This window comes from Rhizopus microsporus, assembly GCF_002708625.1.
Source record: "Rhizopus microsporus ATCC 52813 unplaced genomic scaffold scaffold_7, whole genome shotgun sequence".
Taxonomy (NCBI): Eukaryota; Fungi; Mucoromycota; class Mucoromycetes; order Mucorales; family Rhizopodaceae; genus Rhizopus; species Rhizopus microsporus.
The window spans coordinates 58,207-75,584 of NW_019671922.1; the positions used below are offsets into that span (position 1 = coordinate 58,207).

At 37.4% G+C, this 17,378-nt stretch overlaps 10 protein-coding genes across 10 annotated transcripts; 7 read left to right on the plus strand and 3 right to left on the minus strand.

The window, feature by feature from the left end:
• Positions 1–2,627: 2,627 nt before the first annotated feature.
• On the minus strand, positions 2,628–3,952 carry RHIMIDRAFT_202175 (BING4CT-domain-containing protein; the record flags this gene model as incomplete). The annotated part of the gene is made up of 3 exons (XM_023606594.1): positions 2,628–3,483; positions 3,538–3,704; positions 3,758–3,952. Coding segments are annotated over 3 exons (1,218 nt in total), but the record flags the coding sequence as incomplete, so codon positions are not given.
• Positions 3,953–4,271: 319 nt separating this feature from the next.
• Positions 4,272–6,596, minus strand: RHIMIDRAFT_225954 (kinase-like protein). Its single transcript, XM_023607542.1, has 3 exons — positions 6,023–6,596; positions 4,780–5,974; positions 4,272–4,728 (listed from the first exon to the last, which is right to left on the minus strand). The coding sequence occupies exons 1-3, from the start codon at positions 6,392–6,394 to the stop codon at positions 4,433–4,435; spliced, it is 1,863 nt and encodes a 620-aa protein (XP_023466562.1). The 5' UTR covers positions 6,395–6,596; the 3' UTR covers positions 4,272–4,432.
• A 276-nt stretch (positions 6,597–6,872) lies between these two features.
• RHIMIDRAFT_280618 (Rcd1-domain-containing protein) lies at positions 6,873–8,613 on the plus strand. The gene is made up of 6 exons (XM_023612928.1): positions 6,873–7,402; positions 7,465–7,620; positions 7,671–7,777; positions 7,834–7,977; positions 8,025–8,167; positions 8,209–8,613. The coding sequence occupies exons 1-6, from the start codon at positions 6,964–6,966 to the stop codon at positions 8,342–8,344; spliced, it is 1,125 nt and encodes a 374-aa protein (XP_023466563.1). The 5' UTR covers positions 6,873–6,963; the 3' UTR covers positions 8,345–8,613.
• Positions 8,614–8,654: 41 nt separating this feature from the next.
• On the plus strand, positions 8,655–9,226 carry RHIMIDRAFT_125606 (uncharacterized protein). The gene has a single exon (XM_023605464.1). The coding sequence runs from the start codon at positions 8,812–8,814 to the stop codon at positions 9,154–9,156; it is 345 nt and encodes a 114-aa protein (XP_023466564.1). The 5' UTR covers positions 8,655–8,811; the 3' UTR covers positions 9,157–9,226.
• A 167-nt stretch (positions 9,227–9,393) lies between these two features.
• Positions 9,394–9,686, plus strand: RHIMIDRAFT_125607 (uncharacterized protein). Its single transcript, XM_023605465.1, has one exon. The coding sequence runs from the start codon at positions 9,454–9,456 to the stop codon at positions 9,610–9,612; it is 159 nt and encodes a 52-aa protein (XP_023466565.1). The 5' UTR covers positions 9,394–9,453; the 3' UTR covers positions 9,613–9,686.
• A 672-nt stretch (positions 9,687–10,358) lies between these two features.
• RHIMIDRAFT_305935 (uncharacterized protein) lies at positions 10,359–11,318 on the plus strand (the record flags this gene model as incomplete). The annotated part of the gene is made up of 3 exons (XM_023614481.1): positions 10,359–10,412; positions 10,481–10,698; positions 10,756–11,318. 3 exons carry the CDS (start codon positions 10,359–10,361, stop codon positions 11,252–11,254), a joined length of 771 nt encoding a protein of 256 aa, XP_023466566.1. The 3' UTR covers positions 11,255–11,318.
• A 133-nt stretch (positions 11,319–11,451) lies between these two features.
• On the plus strand, positions 11,452–12,656 carry RHIMIDRAFT_250970 (uncharacterized protein; the record flags this gene model as incomplete). The annotated part of the gene is made up of 2 exons (XM_023610779.1): positions 11,452–11,577; positions 11,631–12,656. The coding sequence occupies 2 exons, from the start codon at positions 11,452–11,454 to the stop codon at positions 12,654–12,656; spliced, it is 1,152 nt and encodes a 383-aa protein (XP_023466567.1).
• Positions 12,657–12,848: 192 nt separating this feature from the next.
• On the minus strand, positions 12,849–13,906 carry RHIMIDRAFT_250971 (Brix-domain-containing protein; the record flags this gene model as incomplete). The annotated part of the gene is made up of 4 exons (XM_023610780.1): positions 12,849–13,190; positions 13,240–13,322; positions 13,376–13,709; positions 13,754–13,906. 4 exons carry the CDS (start codon positions 13,904–13,906, stop codon positions 12,849–12,851), a joined length of 912 nt encoding a protein of 303 aa, XP_023466568.1.
• Positions 13,907–14,053: 147 nt separating this feature from the next.
• Positions 14,054–15,138, plus strand: RHIMIDRAFT_201910 (t-SNARE; the record flags this gene model as incomplete). Its single annotated transcript, XM_023606578.1, has 6 exons — positions 14,054–14,123; positions 14,167–14,308; positions 14,357–14,451; positions 14,529–14,667; positions 14,711–14,916; positions 14,966–15,138. 6 exons carry the CDS (start codon positions 14,054–14,056, stop codon positions 15,136–15,138), a joined length of 825 nt encoding a protein of 274 aa, XP_023466569.1.
• A 298-nt stretch (positions 15,139–15,436) lies between these two features.
• RHIMIDRAFT_236896 (Metallo-dependent phosphatase) lies at positions 15,437–17,359 on the plus strand (the record flags this gene model as incomplete). Its single annotated transcript, XM_023608655.1, has 7 exons — positions 15,437–15,646; positions 15,692–15,780; positions 15,837–16,139; positions 16,194–16,305; positions 16,361–16,481; positions 16,547–17,178; positions 17,321–17,359. The coding sequence occupies 7 exons, from the start codon at positions 15,437–15,439 to the stop codon at positions 17,357–17,359; spliced, it is 1,506 nt and encodes a 501-aa protein (XP_023466570.1).
• Positions 17,360–17,378: the final 19 nt, after the last annotated feature.

Below are 17,378 nucleotides of genomic sequence, written 5' to 3' on the forward strand. Positions count from 1 at the left end.
AGGAAGCTTCATACTCGTGTTTTGCATCAAAGTAATTGAGTAACTTGGGTTGGTTTGTATTTAGTTGATGTCTACACCATATCTGGAAGTGGTATTCCACCTAAATCAAGCTCTTCCATAGCTTGTGCTAACGTTTCTATTTCTTCTTCTTCAGACGATATAGAAATATCAGAAAGATTATCCAATCGATACAATGGTTTTTGCAAAGTTCCACCCGTAGCATCTTTTGGCTGATATTCAGTATCCTCAAAGTCAACTCTTTATCGCTATCTCCCTTATGGCTAATTTTTTTGCGACAAAGTAGTTTTGTTCATCATACTGATTAAAAAGAAAAATATAATTGCGAGATTATGAAAAAAAAGAACTGAAATGTATGAAATAATTAATATTTTATTAGCCATATATTTTCAAGTAACTATCTATGTCAAAGCACGACTACTCGTCTCTATTATACGTAGTTTCAAAAAAAAAAATTGCTGTATTTAAAATCGAATTGACCAATAAAACTCTTTTATTTATTCGTTATAAAAAGAGTATCGTAGCGTAGGGAGACTGTTCATTAGTATTTTATTTACTTTTGGAATAGCTGATTATGTCATAATCATATATTGCTAAAATATAAATACTTAACTATAACTGTTATAAACATAAAAAAGCTGATGTTGTTTAAAAAATTGAATATCAATATATAATAAAAATAATGACAGAAAGTGAAGAGGAAAGTTTACACAAAGATATTTTAAATAAAGAAGTAAATAAATTGATAGCAAATGAATGTCTATTTCTAAATATGAACTGGATCATAGATCAGAATTAAAAGATGTAAAATTTATAAGATTTATTAAAGATGTATTGTTGGAACAATTAGGTTATATACCAGAATTTTATTTTTTAAATGTTATATACGGATCAATTGAATATCCAGGTCCATATAGAGAAATTGAAAAAGGTTTATTAATTTTATATCATATTGTTAGTGGGTTGTCAGGAAGAAAAATGCATCAGTTTATTTCATATGCTACATATTATGAATTATATAAAAGATTTATCTTTTAAATCGGTATATCATTTAAGTATTTCTCAAACACGTTAACAGAGTGTTGAATAAAGTTTTTCATATGCTGTGCAGGAACAGCATCGCAAGCCTCGCTTATTCTTGCCTTGAGGTCCTCTGTATTACCAAATTGGCTTCTTCTTACTTTGCGTTTGACGCTTACCCAAAACTGTTCAATAGGATTAAGTTCTGGTGAGTACTTCGGGAGATAAACACACTTATAGCCTCTATCTTCAATCATCTTGTCAATCTCTCCACTCTTTTTGTCATGAATAGGCGAGTTGTCCATAACCAAATAAAATCCTTTCATTTCCGGATACTTGTCCATCTCATCCAACGTTGAGTTTATAAATCTAACGTAATGACCTGAATTGGTGCCACCTGTTGCTGGTTTTTTCGCTGCTGGACTTTTTCTTTTGCGGCTTCCTGCAGCTTTCATTCTTTTTGATTTTAAAGGAACTCTGATCTCCATGTTGACGACTCCCATAGGACATATTGCACCAAGAATCGTATGGCTTATAGCCCTTGTTGTTGGCGTAGTAATTATGGCTGGCGTACCTCGAGCAGATCTAGCTGTTGGTGGCCTCATATTAATGTCGAAAGCGCTTTCGTCAATAAAGACACAATTACTATTGAAATCCATATCTGTTTTCGACCAAGTTTTCACCCAGTCGTGTCTTTCTTTACGAGTATTGTCAGTGTTTCTTGCATGTGGATGGCGGGTAACTTTTTTTATTGTTAAATTGCAATCCTCTCTAATGTACTTTCCCACAACAGTCTCTTTCAAGGAGAAGTTTTCGAAGTTTTCTGTAAGGCCATCAATTGCATCTTTAACTCGAGCTGAAGGATACTCATCAAAATAATCAAGAAGAAAAGCTTTATGCTTCTCCTGTAGCTGACCTGTACCAATTTTGTTCTGATTTGTTTGCTTTTCGTATATATTCCAGTTAGGATCTTCCTTCGTTCTTGCTGACCACGCTTGCCCTGTACGTACTTTCACTCCCACTCTCCGAGCCGATTCAGCTGCGTTTAACAATTTTATCTTGTGAAGATATATAAATAACGTTTTTTGGTCATCAGAATATAGATTTTTTTTTTATTATTGCTTTTCGTTTTTTTCTCTTCAAGGTTCTTCTATTGTTTCCATTTTTTCAACACAATCCGGACTGTCTAAGTCCATTTCCGGCTGTACTTGCTTATTCAAATAGCGTGTTAGGTTGGTTAGGTTCTCCAAATTATGAGGATCAACTTCCTAATCCCAGTCCATTGCTTCATTCCCGCTCTCATCAAAAACATTTCCTTGACTATCTTCAAAAATAATTTTTCCTTTTATTGAGTACATGTTATCGATCTGATATTTGCTTTTAAAGAGATAGCTTATGAAAAAGGTACGAATAAAAATAATGCAATTTGAGTTGTAAAATATGCAGTTTGACTTTTTTATTAGCGCAGTTTGAGAAATCACAAGTGCGCAATTTGACCAAATAATTATGCGCTGCTTGAAAATTAAAGATGCGCAATGAATTTTTTTTGGACGCAATTTGAAGCCGAGAGCACTGTAATATACAGTTTATTATTTATTAGGCTTTCTGGCCACTTTACCAATCGATGTTGGGTCAAGTACGATCATTTCAGGCTGTAACTTGTCTAATAGTGAGTGTACTTCGGCTTCTTGTCTCTGTTTCTTTGTCTGGTATGGGTTAGCCTCGAGCGAATCAAAGTTGGCTTCACCAGCACCAGGAATGATGAGATGAGATAAACCCTTTTGGTGACCAATACCCAATATATCTTCATAGGGTACAAATTTAGAATCAACAATAGGTGAGCCTTCTTCGAGATGTGTCATGTATGGTGTTGTCTGCTTTGTTCTAAAGGCATCTTTCCATACTTGTACCGTCGTATTGAAACCAACACTTAGTAAGCCTGTGTCTGATATGTCTAAGCATGACGCTGTACGAGGCGTAAAGTACTCTTGCACAACACCGTATTTACGAATATCCCAAATCTTGAGCTGACCATCAACACCTGCTGTAGCCATATAATATCCTCCTTTATCAACAGCCACAGCTCTCACTGGACCACGATGACAGAGCATCTTGACAAGAGGTTGAACCATTGTAGGTGACCACATGGTCACTGTGCCATTATTATGACCGAGATGAATGACTGCATTATATTTGTTCTGTGTCATCGTATTACAGGGACCTAAACCCGTTCGGATTTCCTTAACAACTTGACCAGTGGATGTATCTTGGTACTTTAAGAATCCAGTACTGCCAGTCGACACTAGTAAAAAGTGATAGGGTAAGAATTCTAGTCGATCCACATTCACATGGTTCTTTAGACGATGAATTTCTAAGCCAGTTTTATCGTATATGTAGACGTATTTCTTTTGTGCCACTGCGAGCATCTGTTCATTGTGAAGCCAGCTAGAATAATGATCAGCGACTGTTTTTTTGTATATAAATAATGATTCAACTTACGTAACATCACGCACAGTTTCATTAACATTAAGTTCAAAATGAAGATTTCCTGATTGCCAATCGAATGCAGCAATATGTCCTTTATGTCCTCCTATCAGCAAGTGACGGCCGTTGCGGGTATAGTCAACCCTGTATGGACCAAATGTGGGTAGATCTAAAGAAAACATCTATAATGAACATTAAGTTGATTCATTCGTAAAAAGTAAAATAACAAGATTACCTTGCTGGCTGTATTGACATCCACTGCTTGTTTAAGTTTATCTTGTGTATAATAATGTGTATTTTCTATGCCCTCTGCTTCCAAGTAACCTACATCCTCGTGCAACAACATCTCTGCTCTGGCTGCTGCTTTAGCTGCTTCTCGAGCTTGAATATCTTGTTTTATTAATTTGGTTCTTAACTTCTTGTCTTTTATTTTCTATATATGAGTGTTTAGTCAACATTTATTTACATAATACTATTATGTACCTTGAAGCTTTTGCTGGGTTCTATGCGCAAATATTTCTCTTCATTAGGCACATGCTCGTCTTCTGTGCTTGGAAGGGAAACCTTCTTGCTCTTTGGTTTATATTGTTTCTTATTTTCACGCTGTGTTGTCTTGGGCATTCTACGCTGCTTTTTTAAAAGAGGAAAAAGAGTAGGCTTCAATTTGATACAAAATATCCAGAAAGATAAAACATGGTCACGAATAAGCCACAGTTCAAGACTGCTGCAATACCAAATCAAGAGAAATTACTGCATTTCTTATGGATTGATCTCTATTATAAAGACTCTTTTATGTATCAATGATATATTATTATTATAAAAAAACATTCAATAAAGAGAGAGAAAGCGGGGGAATACAGATACATTTATGTATAGATGAGAATAACTTTTTTTTTCTTCCTCTCTCTTTTTAGATATATTGATCTTGCTCATCAATAGGTGTGTTTGTTCCACTTGAGGTCGCCCTTGACCTTTGAGCTACTTGCTTTTTACCAGCAAGCATATTTTTGAGAGCACGTTGGGCAAATACGGTTAAGCCTATACCAGCCCAGTCCTCATCATGAAGATCACGTAGGTCACCAACGGTCATGATATCCTGCTCATGGAGTTTGTGTACCCATTCTAGCGCCTTGTTCTTGTTTCGATTAGAAGCTGCTGCTGTTTCTAATACAAACCTTTCTATACTTGTATCATTTGGATATTCAACTAATCAAAAGAAGTTAATAAAGATTACCAAATTATTTTTGCAAGGCTTACCAGCTGAATCGAAAGTAGTTAGATTATCTTCATTAGCAGTTTCATGATCGGTTAAGTCTGTATCTGGTAAAGAGGACGTAGGAGATTCAAGAACGGATAACTTGGCTTGTTCGAGGGCATTTATCGTGTCTCTATAACGTTCTTCAGCCAACTGTGTACGCTGTTCTAGTGAATCAAACTTCTTTTCAGCATCAAGAATTTTATCCCTTGCTGCTCTGAGCTCGCGCTTAGCCCGCTCAAGTTCAGATCGGATATCATTTTCTCTTCGCCAGACTGTCCGATCATCCTCGACTTTTTCTGCGGTTTGCTGTTTGGTCAAGTCTCGAAGCAGACGGTTGATATCACCCGTGATCAACTGTTGATACCTCTCGGGTAATACTTGCTCTTCAATCATTTCTGCAACTACGTCTTCTGCGGTATCTGTGTCCGCATTGAACTCAAACTTGACCGAGAGCTTATCGGTGCCCTTGAAAACAACTTGCAAGGTAAGCTGCTTCATGGACATGTCTGAGGCAAGCAGTACGACTTCAGGCTCAACCGCAAGAAAGGAATGCTCCAGAATCTCTTGAGCTGACATACGCTCATTTTCTGGAGCCAAGCAGTTATTGATCAGCGAAAGCACCTCGGGGTCCTGCACTCTGGACAAGCACTCTGGACGAATATTCTGGGTCACTTTTTTGAACACTTGAGCTGCATTCGTACATTCATTATAAGGGTATTCGCCCGTCACCATCTCGAGCAGACACATACCAAAGGCGTAGATATCAACCTTTTCACTGTATCCTTTTTCCTCATACATTTCTGGTGCCATGAATTCAGGGGTACCGATCACTGTGTATTTCTTGTCAATTTTCATTTCAGCTGTACCCATATCACCAATCTTGATCTCGCCATGAGCGCCGTTGATGAAGATGTTATCACACTTGATGTCGCGGTGAATGATGGTCGGGTTATGAGAGTGCAGATAGACGAGACCCTTGAGGATTTGTCTGCACCATCGTTTGACGATCTTTATGTTGGGTAAATTTAGTTTACGGATATACTCGCGTAGTGTACCAGAGGTCATTAGTTCTGTGATGAATACGAATTCAGTGTCGGTATACCATGCCTCATGAAAGGTGATGATGTTTGGATGTCGAACTGATTTTAAGATTTCGATCTCATGGCCCAGTGCCTTCACTTCTTGTCTGGTTACCTACAAGACATATTAGACCTCTTCTATACCACATATTTCATTGTTTACCTGTAATACATTCCAAGCGACTTCATATCCTTCTTCTCTATCAATCGCTTTATAAACCACTTTATAAGCTCCTTTACCCAAAAAGGTATTCAATTTAGCAAATCTTCCATTGTTTGAAACTTCAATGATTCGTTCAGCATCTGGCCTGTCCATTTCCGTATTTGGATTCATCCACACTCCCCCAAAGGGCTCCATCAAGGGCGTTCGTTCATATTCTGGAAATTGTGCGGCCAACTGTCTGACGAGAGATATTGAACTCGATGTAGTGTTTTTGGTGACTGAATCTGTAGAAGATGGACTGTATATGCCTGAATCTATAGAGTCTTCACTTGTTGACTTGGGTAAATAAACTTTGTTTTCTATAGTTGCCATGACAATAGTTTATATTTAGGGTGGTTGTTAGAATAAATAAAAGGAATATACAAAAAAAGAGTGTAAAAAAAAAAAAAAAGTTACCAACCCCACATTACTATAAAGTGGGAAGTGTAAGTAAACAAGTAAGATGTATAGCTAAAGAAATAATTAAAAGGGAATATAAAGAAAACAAAGAGAGAGAAAGAAAGAGAAAGAAAGAGAAAGAAAGGAAGTATAAATATATATAGAAAAACAGAGAGAGAGAGAAAAAGAAACCAGAAAAAAATTTTGTTTATGAAAAAGTCAGTTCAGCTTCGTTTGAGACACTCAGAATAAGGAAACCATGCACTCTTCTTTCTTTACACATTAAAGGCAGTAATTATTTAAAATAGCGTCCTCTTCCTCCTTACATCTCCCTCTTTCCTTTTTTTTCTTACCCCCTGTTTTCCCTTTTCCCTTCTTTCATCAAGTTTAGATCGAAGTCACGTGATAGCTTCACCTACAAAAATAATTTTTGGAACTAAACTTTTTCGTTTCTTTTTTCCCTTTTAAAACAATATTCCTTTATTATTTTTATATAATTAGAAATGCATCCCAACTCACACCTCCATCAGTATATTCAACAGTCATCCTTAGCCAATGCAGCAGCCGCAGCAGCCGTTAATCCACTGTCAGCATCACTTCCCAGCAACGCGCTGTCTCAGCATTTTCCTGCTATGCGGTCAACTAATGGAGCTAACGCTGATCCTTATGTCTTTGCACAAATGCTGGGCAATCCTTCTCAAGCTATGCCTCTTTATAATATTCAACAGCAACAACAACAAGAAGCTGCTGCTGCTGCTCACGCTCATGCTCACGCTGCTGCTCAACAACAGCAACATAAACTAGCTCACTTGGACGAAGAAAAAATTTATGGTCTTGTCTTGGAATTACTCAATCCTTCGACAAGAGAACAAGCTTTATTGGACCTAAGTAAGAAGAGAGAACAGTTTGAAGATTTGGCCCTTGTATTATGGTATTCATATGGTACGGCCTTGGTTTTTTTTAAGGAGAATTGGATTACGTTGCTTATACATGTATTTGCGTAGGTGTCATTCCTGTTTTACTTCAAGAAATCATCACAGTCTATCCACTGTTAAATCCACCTACGCTCAGTGGCGGAGCTTCCAACCGAGTTTGTAATGCGCTTGCTTTACTTCAGTGTGTAGCAAATCATAATGAAACACGCAGTTTATTTCTTCAAGGTATTTATAAATATAGTATACATGTACAATTCAGACTAATACTTATGTAGCTCATATTCCACTCTATCTTTATCCCTTTTTAAACACAACAAGCAAAACTCGACCTTTTGAATACCTTCGATTGACCAGCCTTGGCGTGATTGGTGCTTTAGTCAAGGTAATCTTATTGTTATGAGTAAAAAGTGGGACAAATAATAAGACAATGTTTTATAGAATGATAATCCAGAGGTCATCAGCTTCTTACTGTCAACTGAAATCATTCCTCTTTGTCTTCGTATTATGGAATCAGGCAGTGAGCTATCAAAAACAGTTGCCATTTTTGTTGTTCAAAAGATTCTTTTGGATGAGACTGGTTTGGTAAGTAATGTGATTATGTGACATCAACAAATGCTTATTGTCTATAGTATTATATTTGTCAAACGTACGAGAGATTTTATGCAGTAGCTACCGTACTGCACAATATGGTAAATCAATTAGTAGAAACGCAAGCCATGCGTCTCTTGAAGCACGTCATTCGTTGCTATTTACGGTTATCTGAAAATCCAAGGTAAAAAAAGATAGGTGATACTTATTTTATGTGATATGTAGAGCACGTGAGGCACTACGCCAATGCCTTCCTGAACCACTTCGTGACTCAACCTTTCATCAAGCTTTGAAGGATGATATTGCCACCAAAAGATGTCTAGCACAATTACTGTTGAACCTCTCTGATGGTATCAACTGAGTCAATCAAGGACAGTAATGCGTAATTTCTTTGGCTGGATCCTATCGACTTTAATGTAGTAGAATGTAAATGTCTTGATCTCTTTATTCTTTTTGCTATATCCCCCCTTTTCGAATTCTATATACATTTTTCTTTTTTGTTTATAAAAAAAAAAAGAACTAATTTGCATATAAATACAATACTCACCCCTACACACACACACCCATTACTTACATATACACACTGTTGCTTTATAATATAAAATATAAAAAGTTTTGTGATAAACCATATACTAGTGTTCGTAATATGCAAAAATTTAGTAAAGGCCAAAGCTTTTTTTTTTGGATCAAGTAAAACTATCAGACACCTTTACCTGTAACAATCTTTATCCCAGAAGGGAAAGCGTGTTCATTATGACAATTTTAAATAACATTTAATTTCTTCTATACTTGGAAGATCGGCCTCTTCCATCTCAAATCGAAAGAGAAATGGACAGCATATTCTTACAAGTGTTGACATCTTACTGCTATAATGTCTTGCAGGTGTTACAAACCAGAGCACTACAGTCTTTCAATCCAGACATTCTTGCAAGAAGATCGTTACTACAAGCATTGCAAACTTTAGATGTTTTGTATTCATCAATTGTAACGACGATGAGATCTCCAGCTGCTTCTCTTCATTTTAACGCTCGCCAAAAGGCACCAGTAACACCGCACCTGTCTCCCTTCAGCTTTATCAAGTCTTTTCCAAACATCCCTGCACTAAAGGCTACAAGGGGTACTTTCTCTCTTTCCATTTGGAACTTTGCGGGCTTTCACTTTTGGCTTCTTTAAAACAACAATTAAATAAGACTTGATTGTCAAAGCTAAAATTGATTACACACCTGTTTTTGGCAACTTGGTTCTTTTTTTCTTCCTGTTTCTCTTCTTTCTTTTCTTCTTATTATATTTAGTACCTCCATGAACAAGCATGTTCACCATTTCTTCTGCTACTCTTTGCCTGACTTAATACAGGTAGAAGCGATCCTTTGCTGTTTTGTAATCATAAAATGCGAATAATGTGCCAACATGAGCAAGAATATATTCAATATAGACGAGATATCAACGAAGAAGTATGGAGGCGGTGGGGTGATGATTTGGAGCTGCTTTCATGCCAATGGTTTTGGCCCTTTGATCTTGATTGACGGCACAGTTGATCAAGACAAATATATAAATATTTTAGCCCAAAACTACCACTCCTGGTTTGCACAACTCTGCCAGCAAGAGGACAGGGGTTTCATATTCCAATAGGATGGAGCTATCTGCCATAACTGGTGGTTATGGGCGATGGTAGAAGGAAATCTACCAGATCAGGGACTTTAAGTACTGGCCCGCACAAAGTCCTGATTTGAACCCAACAGAGTATGTTTGGATTGCTTTGGGTAATCTCATCAAGGAAAGAAGAAGTGAGATAAGAAATATTGAAGAGCTGAGTGTCGCGTTGAGAGAAGAGCTGGAGAAAATAAGCCCTGGGTTAGCTGCATATTTGGTTGGAAGCATGAAGGCTCGATGCGAGGCGGTAATTGCCGCAAAAGGAGGATTGACGAAGTATTAATTTTTCTTTTATATTCTTTAAATAAACATTTCAAAGCTTATTTTTTATAAAAATGGAATCTCAAAGCACTGAACATGAAGAGCAATGGCTTTCAAAACATTTGATGTATAATTTGCAGAAGATTAATTTACATTTTGGTACGAAACCGAATTATGTGTGACTGTATTAAAATACAGTGAAGGTATTTTTATGATGAACACTACGCGCACGAGGAAATCCACGAGAAGGCTAATGCTACAGGTAGCGTCACTATACGGCTTTGCACTACCAAAGTGTTTACCTAACCTAAGGCTACCTGTGGGATATTCTTTAATATAAAATCACTCTTGAATGATCTTGATTCTTTGTTGATCAAACTAACAACATATAAAATACAGTACTAACCACATTTTATCTCTTTCTTATTGAAACTTTATAAAAGCCATATTCTATGCCAAGGAAAATGGAAAGATGTCTGTTTCTGAACAAGTTTAGCTTGACGCTGCACATTCAAAAGGTTTGTTGACGACATCACAGGTAGCGTTTGTAACATTAACTCTCTCGTGGATTTCCTCGTGCGCGTAGTGTACACCGTATTTATGCCCAGTAGTAAGTCTTGATGTACTTAATACTTCAACTTCATTAATTCTTGCTCTTTTTGATTTGACTAGACTGGAGCTTATGGAGTATCATAGCTATGTGTTTAGCAAAAAAGTTGACATTACTGAAGCCGATGTTGTAGTAGAGATTTGGTCGACAATTCTAGAGAGATTGTTCAGAAGAACGGTCCTTAGGATAAAGTGGTACGTAAGAATACATCTGTTTGGCCCTAAATATGCTTGCTATAACAAACTACTTAGGGGTGAGAGCATAGGTAACTCCGGCAATGTCTCTGATAGTCCAGGCTTCAAAATCGATTTGAGAGTTGTCAAAGATACTCTGTTGGTGAGGAAAAAGAAAGCCGACAAGGCTAATTGCGAGATCTCAAGGATTGACCCTGATCTTGTCAAGATCACTAGTGATGGAACAAAATTACTAATTGGGTCGAAGACTGTTTTGGATAAATTGCTTGAAGAAGATCCTGAAAAAGCCAAAGAATTTTCGGTGCTTGTCCCGCAACTTGTTGGTAATATATTATGGAACACACTACGCACACGCGAAAATAAAATTAGGCACCTGTGTAATGCGCCTAGCACTGGCCTTAAAAATACGCAAATTGGTACCGTGAGCACTGTAAACATTATTTTTACCGAATATTATTGTCAAGGTTTGTTACACCAAGAAAGTGAATATTCCCAGGGTTGCGCATTCATGAATGGAAGGGGGAGTATTAATGAAAAGAATAACATCATAATGTGAATAAGAGTGTACATGTTTAAGAATATGAAATGTCGCCATCATTTACCAATGAAGACCATCGGTGCTTAGAAATCAAAGTGGTATTATTAACCAAATGGTCTTCCCCGTCACAGAGATAAAAAATCTATATAAAAAATTTTATCTTTTTCTTTTCTCTCCTTTCTTTCTTTACTTTTTTCAAATAACAAATCAATCAAATGTCTTCTGGTTTCGGTACTCGTGCTGTTCATGCTGCTCAACGCCCTGATCCTACTACAGGCGCTGTTATTCCCGCCCTTTCCCTTTCTACAACCTACAAGCAATCCGCAGCTGGTGTTCACACGGTAAGTGTTTTTTAAGGGGTAATGCGTTCCGCCTCGATTAATAATCAATGTAGGGTTTCGAATACTCTCGATCTGGAAATCCTAACCGTAATAACTTTGAAGAAGCCATGGCTGAACTCGAAGGCGCCAAGTACGGTCTTGCCTTTGCTTCTGGTTCTGCTACGACAGCTACCATTGTCAATTCACTCGAGAAAGGTGCTCATCTTATCTCGGTCAATGATGTCTACGGTGGTACCTACCGTTACTTTACTAAGGTTGCCAACAAGCTCGGCATCGAAGCTACCTTTGTTAACTTGAGCGACCCTGCCAACATTGAAAAAGAATTCAAGCCTAATACCAAGTTAGTCTGGATCGAGACTCCTACTAACCCCACACTCCGTGTGATCGACATCAAGGCCATTGCCGAACGTGCCCACGCTCATGGTGCTCGTCTCGTTGTCGATAATACCTTCATGTCTCCTTACTTCCAAAACCCCATCAACTTGGGTGCTGATATCGTCGTTCACTCCGTTACCAAGTATATCAACGGTCACTCTGACGTCGTCATGGGTGTCGCTGTCATGAACGACGAAGAAACTTATGAACAACTCAAGTTTATGCAAAACTCTCTTGGCGCTGTCCCTGCTCCCTTTGACTGTTTCTTGGCTCGCCGTGGCTTGATGACCTTGGAAGTACGTATGCAACGCCACGCCGAAAACGCTCAGGCCGTCGCCGAGTATCTTGAAACAAATCAATATGTTGATGAAGTCATCTATCCCGGTCTTCCTTCTCACCCCAACCATGAATTGGCCAAGAGACAACAACGTGGCTTTGGTGGCATGATCTCCTTCCGTATGAAGGGCTCCCTTGACAACGTCAACAAGTTCCTCCAAAACCTTCACCACATCACTCTTGCTGAATCTTTGGGTGGTGTCGAATCTCTTGTGGAAGTCCCTGCTATCATGACCCACGGTTCTGTTAGTGCCGAAGATCGTGCTATCTTGGGTATCACCGATACTCTTGTTCGTGTCTCCATCGGTATCGAAAATAAGGAAGATTTGATTGCTGATCTCAAGCAAGCCTTAGAAAAGGCATACTAAATATATATAACCCCCCGCTTGTTGCATTTTTGTATATTATATTTTTTGTTATAGTATTAAATAGAGAGTTTCTTTTATAGAAGAGTTTTAATAAAGACTTTCATTATACATATTTATATAATACATGGTGTGTGTATGATCTATTGTGACTATCGAAAGAGAAAGCAAATGCCAATAAATGAAAAAAAGGGGTTATAAAAAGAACTTCTTTCTACTCGTCTCCAACTCGGGTTTAAACATCCATTCGTACTCTCCATCTCGTTGATACACGCCTTTCTGCAGCCAACGAAGCTTCAATGTAAACCTGGGTCCTAATTCTTGCAATCCTACTTTTTCTGTATCCCTAAACACATATCGATGTCGACGCACAAAAATGAAATCACGTTGGTTATGGAACGTGATGACTTGTCTTCCTTGAAATTCAGGTACTTGAGGTAATAAGGCCTGAAACATGCGTCCCACGGTGTGTCCGAGTCTAGTGTTGAAATTGTTCAATATCAATTCTGGGTTATGTGCAGTCACTTTGCCGTGGTTCTATGAATCGTTAGATAACATTTTTCTTTATGATTTACACAATACTTACTACAATGGCCTTTGAAGGAACATAACTTGACAACTTGAAATAAGCAGTGGGACCATCAGGCAAGTGAATTAAGGTGATAGCATCTAATAAACGTATGAGTCTTTTTCTTTCTCTACTTTTCTTTTTTTCTAATTACTTGGTATTTTTCTATCTTCGTTTACAATAATCAAGTCTGTAAATTCCTTTTCTTTAGCAATCTTGATCACCTGTCTAAGTTCATGTTTAGGTCCACGTTTAGCAAACTGAGCATCAGGAAACATGGAAACGAGTTCTGCACAAAAGTCGTAACAGTTGGTTGAACACTTTTTGCTAGTTGTCACCAAGATCTTGGGTGTCTTTCCACTAAAGTAACTGGCCAATTCATCCATGGCCTCGTCCTGAGCTACTTCATCGTCTGGTTGATCCAACATTGTTTCATCTGCTTCTCTTGTATTATCCAGTGTCTTGGGTACATTTTCTTCTAAACGTTTCTAATGATACAGTTAGTTGTTGTTGTTTGATCTATTATTTTTACCTTTTTTAACTCTGGATTCTTCTCTTCTACTTTTGCTCTTTCCTTTCTCTTCTTATGCTTTGCTTTTTGCTTTTCAAGCTTTTGTTTTTGATAAAGCGCCTCTCGTTTGTGCTTATTCTTCAACTCGGAAGGACGACGTTCGACTGGATTCATGATTAAAAAAAAAAGAAGAGAATAAAAAACTTTTTAAGTCACAGCGTTTTTTTTTGTTCAAGCAGCCAAGAAATCAGGAAAAAAGGTCGACCAATCAAACTCTCTTATACATTTCTTCTCTCTTTTTTTTTCTTACACACACATACAATGTCCTTTAATGACTTGGAACAAGGTTTAGGTGTTTCTTCCAATCCTAATAGAAATAGACTTGGAGAAGGTAAAAAGATATTTAAAAAAGTAACTGTATTAATATAAAGTAGACGGCCATGACTTGGAGTATAAAAAACTGACTCAGAGAGTATCGCAGCAAGTATTTCATATCAACGGAAATATAACAAGTATAGAAAGACTAGTTGGATTTTTGGGTACTTCAAGAGATACACCTGATATACGAAATAAACTGTAAGAAAAAAGAGAGACAAGCAAAAGACATATTAAGTGTATCTATAGACATGACGTAACAGAGGGTACACGAGAATTAATAAAAGATACAACAAATGATATCAAATCATTATCCCAATACCAGACGACGGTTGGCAGCAAAAGTGTAAGCATTTATTTTTATTATTCAAATATTCATATATCTGATGATAATATATGCATTAGCGACAAAGAAAATTAGAACAACAAAAGCTATCAAAAGACTTTCAAAAAGTGTTGGCTGAATTCCAAAAGATCCAGAGAATCTCGGTGTCTAAGCAAAGAGAATTTGTTGATAAACAAAAGGCAACTACTACTGCACTCCAAGCCCAAGTAGAAGAGTAAGAGTACACGATGTTATTACTTTATATTAACCAACTATAGTGAACAAGGTCATCAAGAGCAGCAACAGATAGAGGATACACAGAGACGTATTCAACTTGAAGCATTAGATAATGAGATTGAGTACAATGAAACGTTAATATCAGAGAGAGAAACAGAGATACAAGGTATCGAACAAGGTATTACAGAACTAAACGAAATTTTCCGTGACCTTGGTATGCTTGTGAATGAACAAGAAAGTGGTATTGGTAAGTAAATGAGTATAATAAAAAGACTTACACTCATTACTCTATAAAGAGAGTATCTATGGCAATGTTCTCAATATATCACACAATACAAAACAAGCGTCAGAAGAACTCACGATTGCAAACCGCCATCAAAAGAAGGCGAGAAAGAACATGTGCTGTTTATTGCTCATCATTACTATTGTTGGCTGTGTCCTTGCTCTTATTATTGTCGTAGCCAAATAACGTAATAAACAAATATAGTAAATCCGTCACTTTTGTAAATAGAGAAAAAAAAAAGTTTCAACCCACAGGGCTGTTTCATATAAAGGAGGCGAATGATGAAGAAAAGGATACGTGTGCGAATATGATTCAATAACTAGAGTCAAACAAGATGACATCTGGTTATTTCCTCCTATTGGAACTTAGATAAGAAATAGAGAAAGACAAGGCTTTGCTCGAGTAAATAAAAAGATATCATTTCAAAACCTTCCTTTCCCCTTTTCTTTCTTATTATAATCTTTTTCCCATTTCTTACGGAAAAATGAATAAATCAGCCTTTATATATATTGTGTTCATCATTCTAAGCTTCATAAGGTCCTTTCAGCTCTATTGGACATCTACTCGAGAATTAAGATCAACCACCAAGAGACAATGGCTACCTACAAAAAGGACAAAGAGCTTACCTTTACTGCCGAGAAATGATTCGATCATTATCAAAAATGAGCCCAATGAGCTATTTTACTTTATACACGTAAGTTGCACTATTTTATACATGACATTCTAATAGATAGTATAGGTAACTGACCTTCACCTTTCAAGATATCGAGCCAAGGGTCATACAAGTCATTTTTTGCATTTTATCCAATCTATTTTACCCGTGATAAAGTAACATAAATTTCCGAACAAAAAGAACAAAAAAGAAGATTGACTTGCTATCATAGACCTGAATTTGTTGTGGTCACTGGTGACTTGACAGACGCCAAAGATAGGAAAAGGATCACATCACAACAGTATTTGGACGAATGGGATGTCTATCAACAAGCGATAAATGAAAAAGTTCGCGTGGATTGGTTTGACATACGTGGAAATCATGATTGTTTTGATTTGCCTTCTTGGAAATCACGAATCAATTATTATAGAACACATGGTCAAAGCGCATCCCTGGTAGAGCAAGGTAAAGGCATTTACACCTGGCAGGTCAACAAACAAATCGGAAATTATCAGTTTGTTGCTATAGACGCATGGTAACCCTCCTCAGTTTTTAATGTTTGATGTTTTCTTATTCCTCTCTTGTTTAGTCCTAAAAGAGGTCCTTCAAGGCCCCTCAATTTCTTTGGTTATCTTACGTCAAGGACCATGGATAGATTAGAAAAGGCGTTAACATGGAAGCAGTTTAATCATACATTTGTGGTAACTTCTTTACTCATGTTCTCCTATTTCTCCCTTTTATCGATACATTTTCTAGTTTTCTCATTATCCGACAACAACTATGGTCTTTGGTGTTTCCAATAAAGGAAACACTTTTCGTGATCTGGCTAAACATTATAGTATCTATTTCTGTGGTCACCTCCATAGACTAATAGCTGGTAAAATACAAAAAAAAAAAAAAAAAGTTGTCAAATCGACCTCATTGGGCTTTTTTTTTTCTTAGGCTTAGGTGATGTATTGCAGTCATATAACACAGTGACAAAGTCACTTGAGCTAGAACTCGGTGACATGAAAGAGCATGGACTCTATAGAATTGTCGCAGTAGATCATGATCTCATTTCATTTACCGACCTCCAACTTCCCCTCAATCAAATACCTAAAAAGATATCCTCAAACAAGCATGGCCTTGTCTATCCTATGGTCCAAGATGGTAACGCAACCAAGGTTGTTTGGCCAGAACCTATTCACCCGTCACCATCGATTTTGATTACCAATCCAAAGGATGCTCGTTATTCGATACCTAGCAAGGAACCGCTATGGAGGATTCAGTCGAGCACGCATATCCGATTTCTGATCTTTTCTGAGCTAGAGGATCCTACTCAACTCAAGGTCTCTGTATATATTGATGGTAGCCCCCATCCTCATGAGGCTACGTTTGCTCAAGATAAGTTATGGACAGCTCCATGGAACACATCTCTTCTTGATCCTCGTACACATCATACTTTGACCATTCGTGCAGAAACACCTGATGGTGCTAAAGGCGCATCGACCGTTTTATTTAGAGTTGACGGTCAGAGAATGAATATTGGTGGTGGGCCAGGAGAGTTCATTATCAAATCGCATATGTCTAGTTTTGTAAGTCCAAAAGCCAAACTGAGTCATCTGTTGAAAACGAAAAGAAAAAGGAAGCTGACATTTGTTTGCTTTAGCTACAATTTGTGACATTCTTATGCATCATGACATTACTTGTTGTGCTCATATTACCCAAGCTCTTTAGACCCAGCCAGGACATGCAGGTCAAGCAACACGCGACTAATTTATTGTTGGCGATTCAC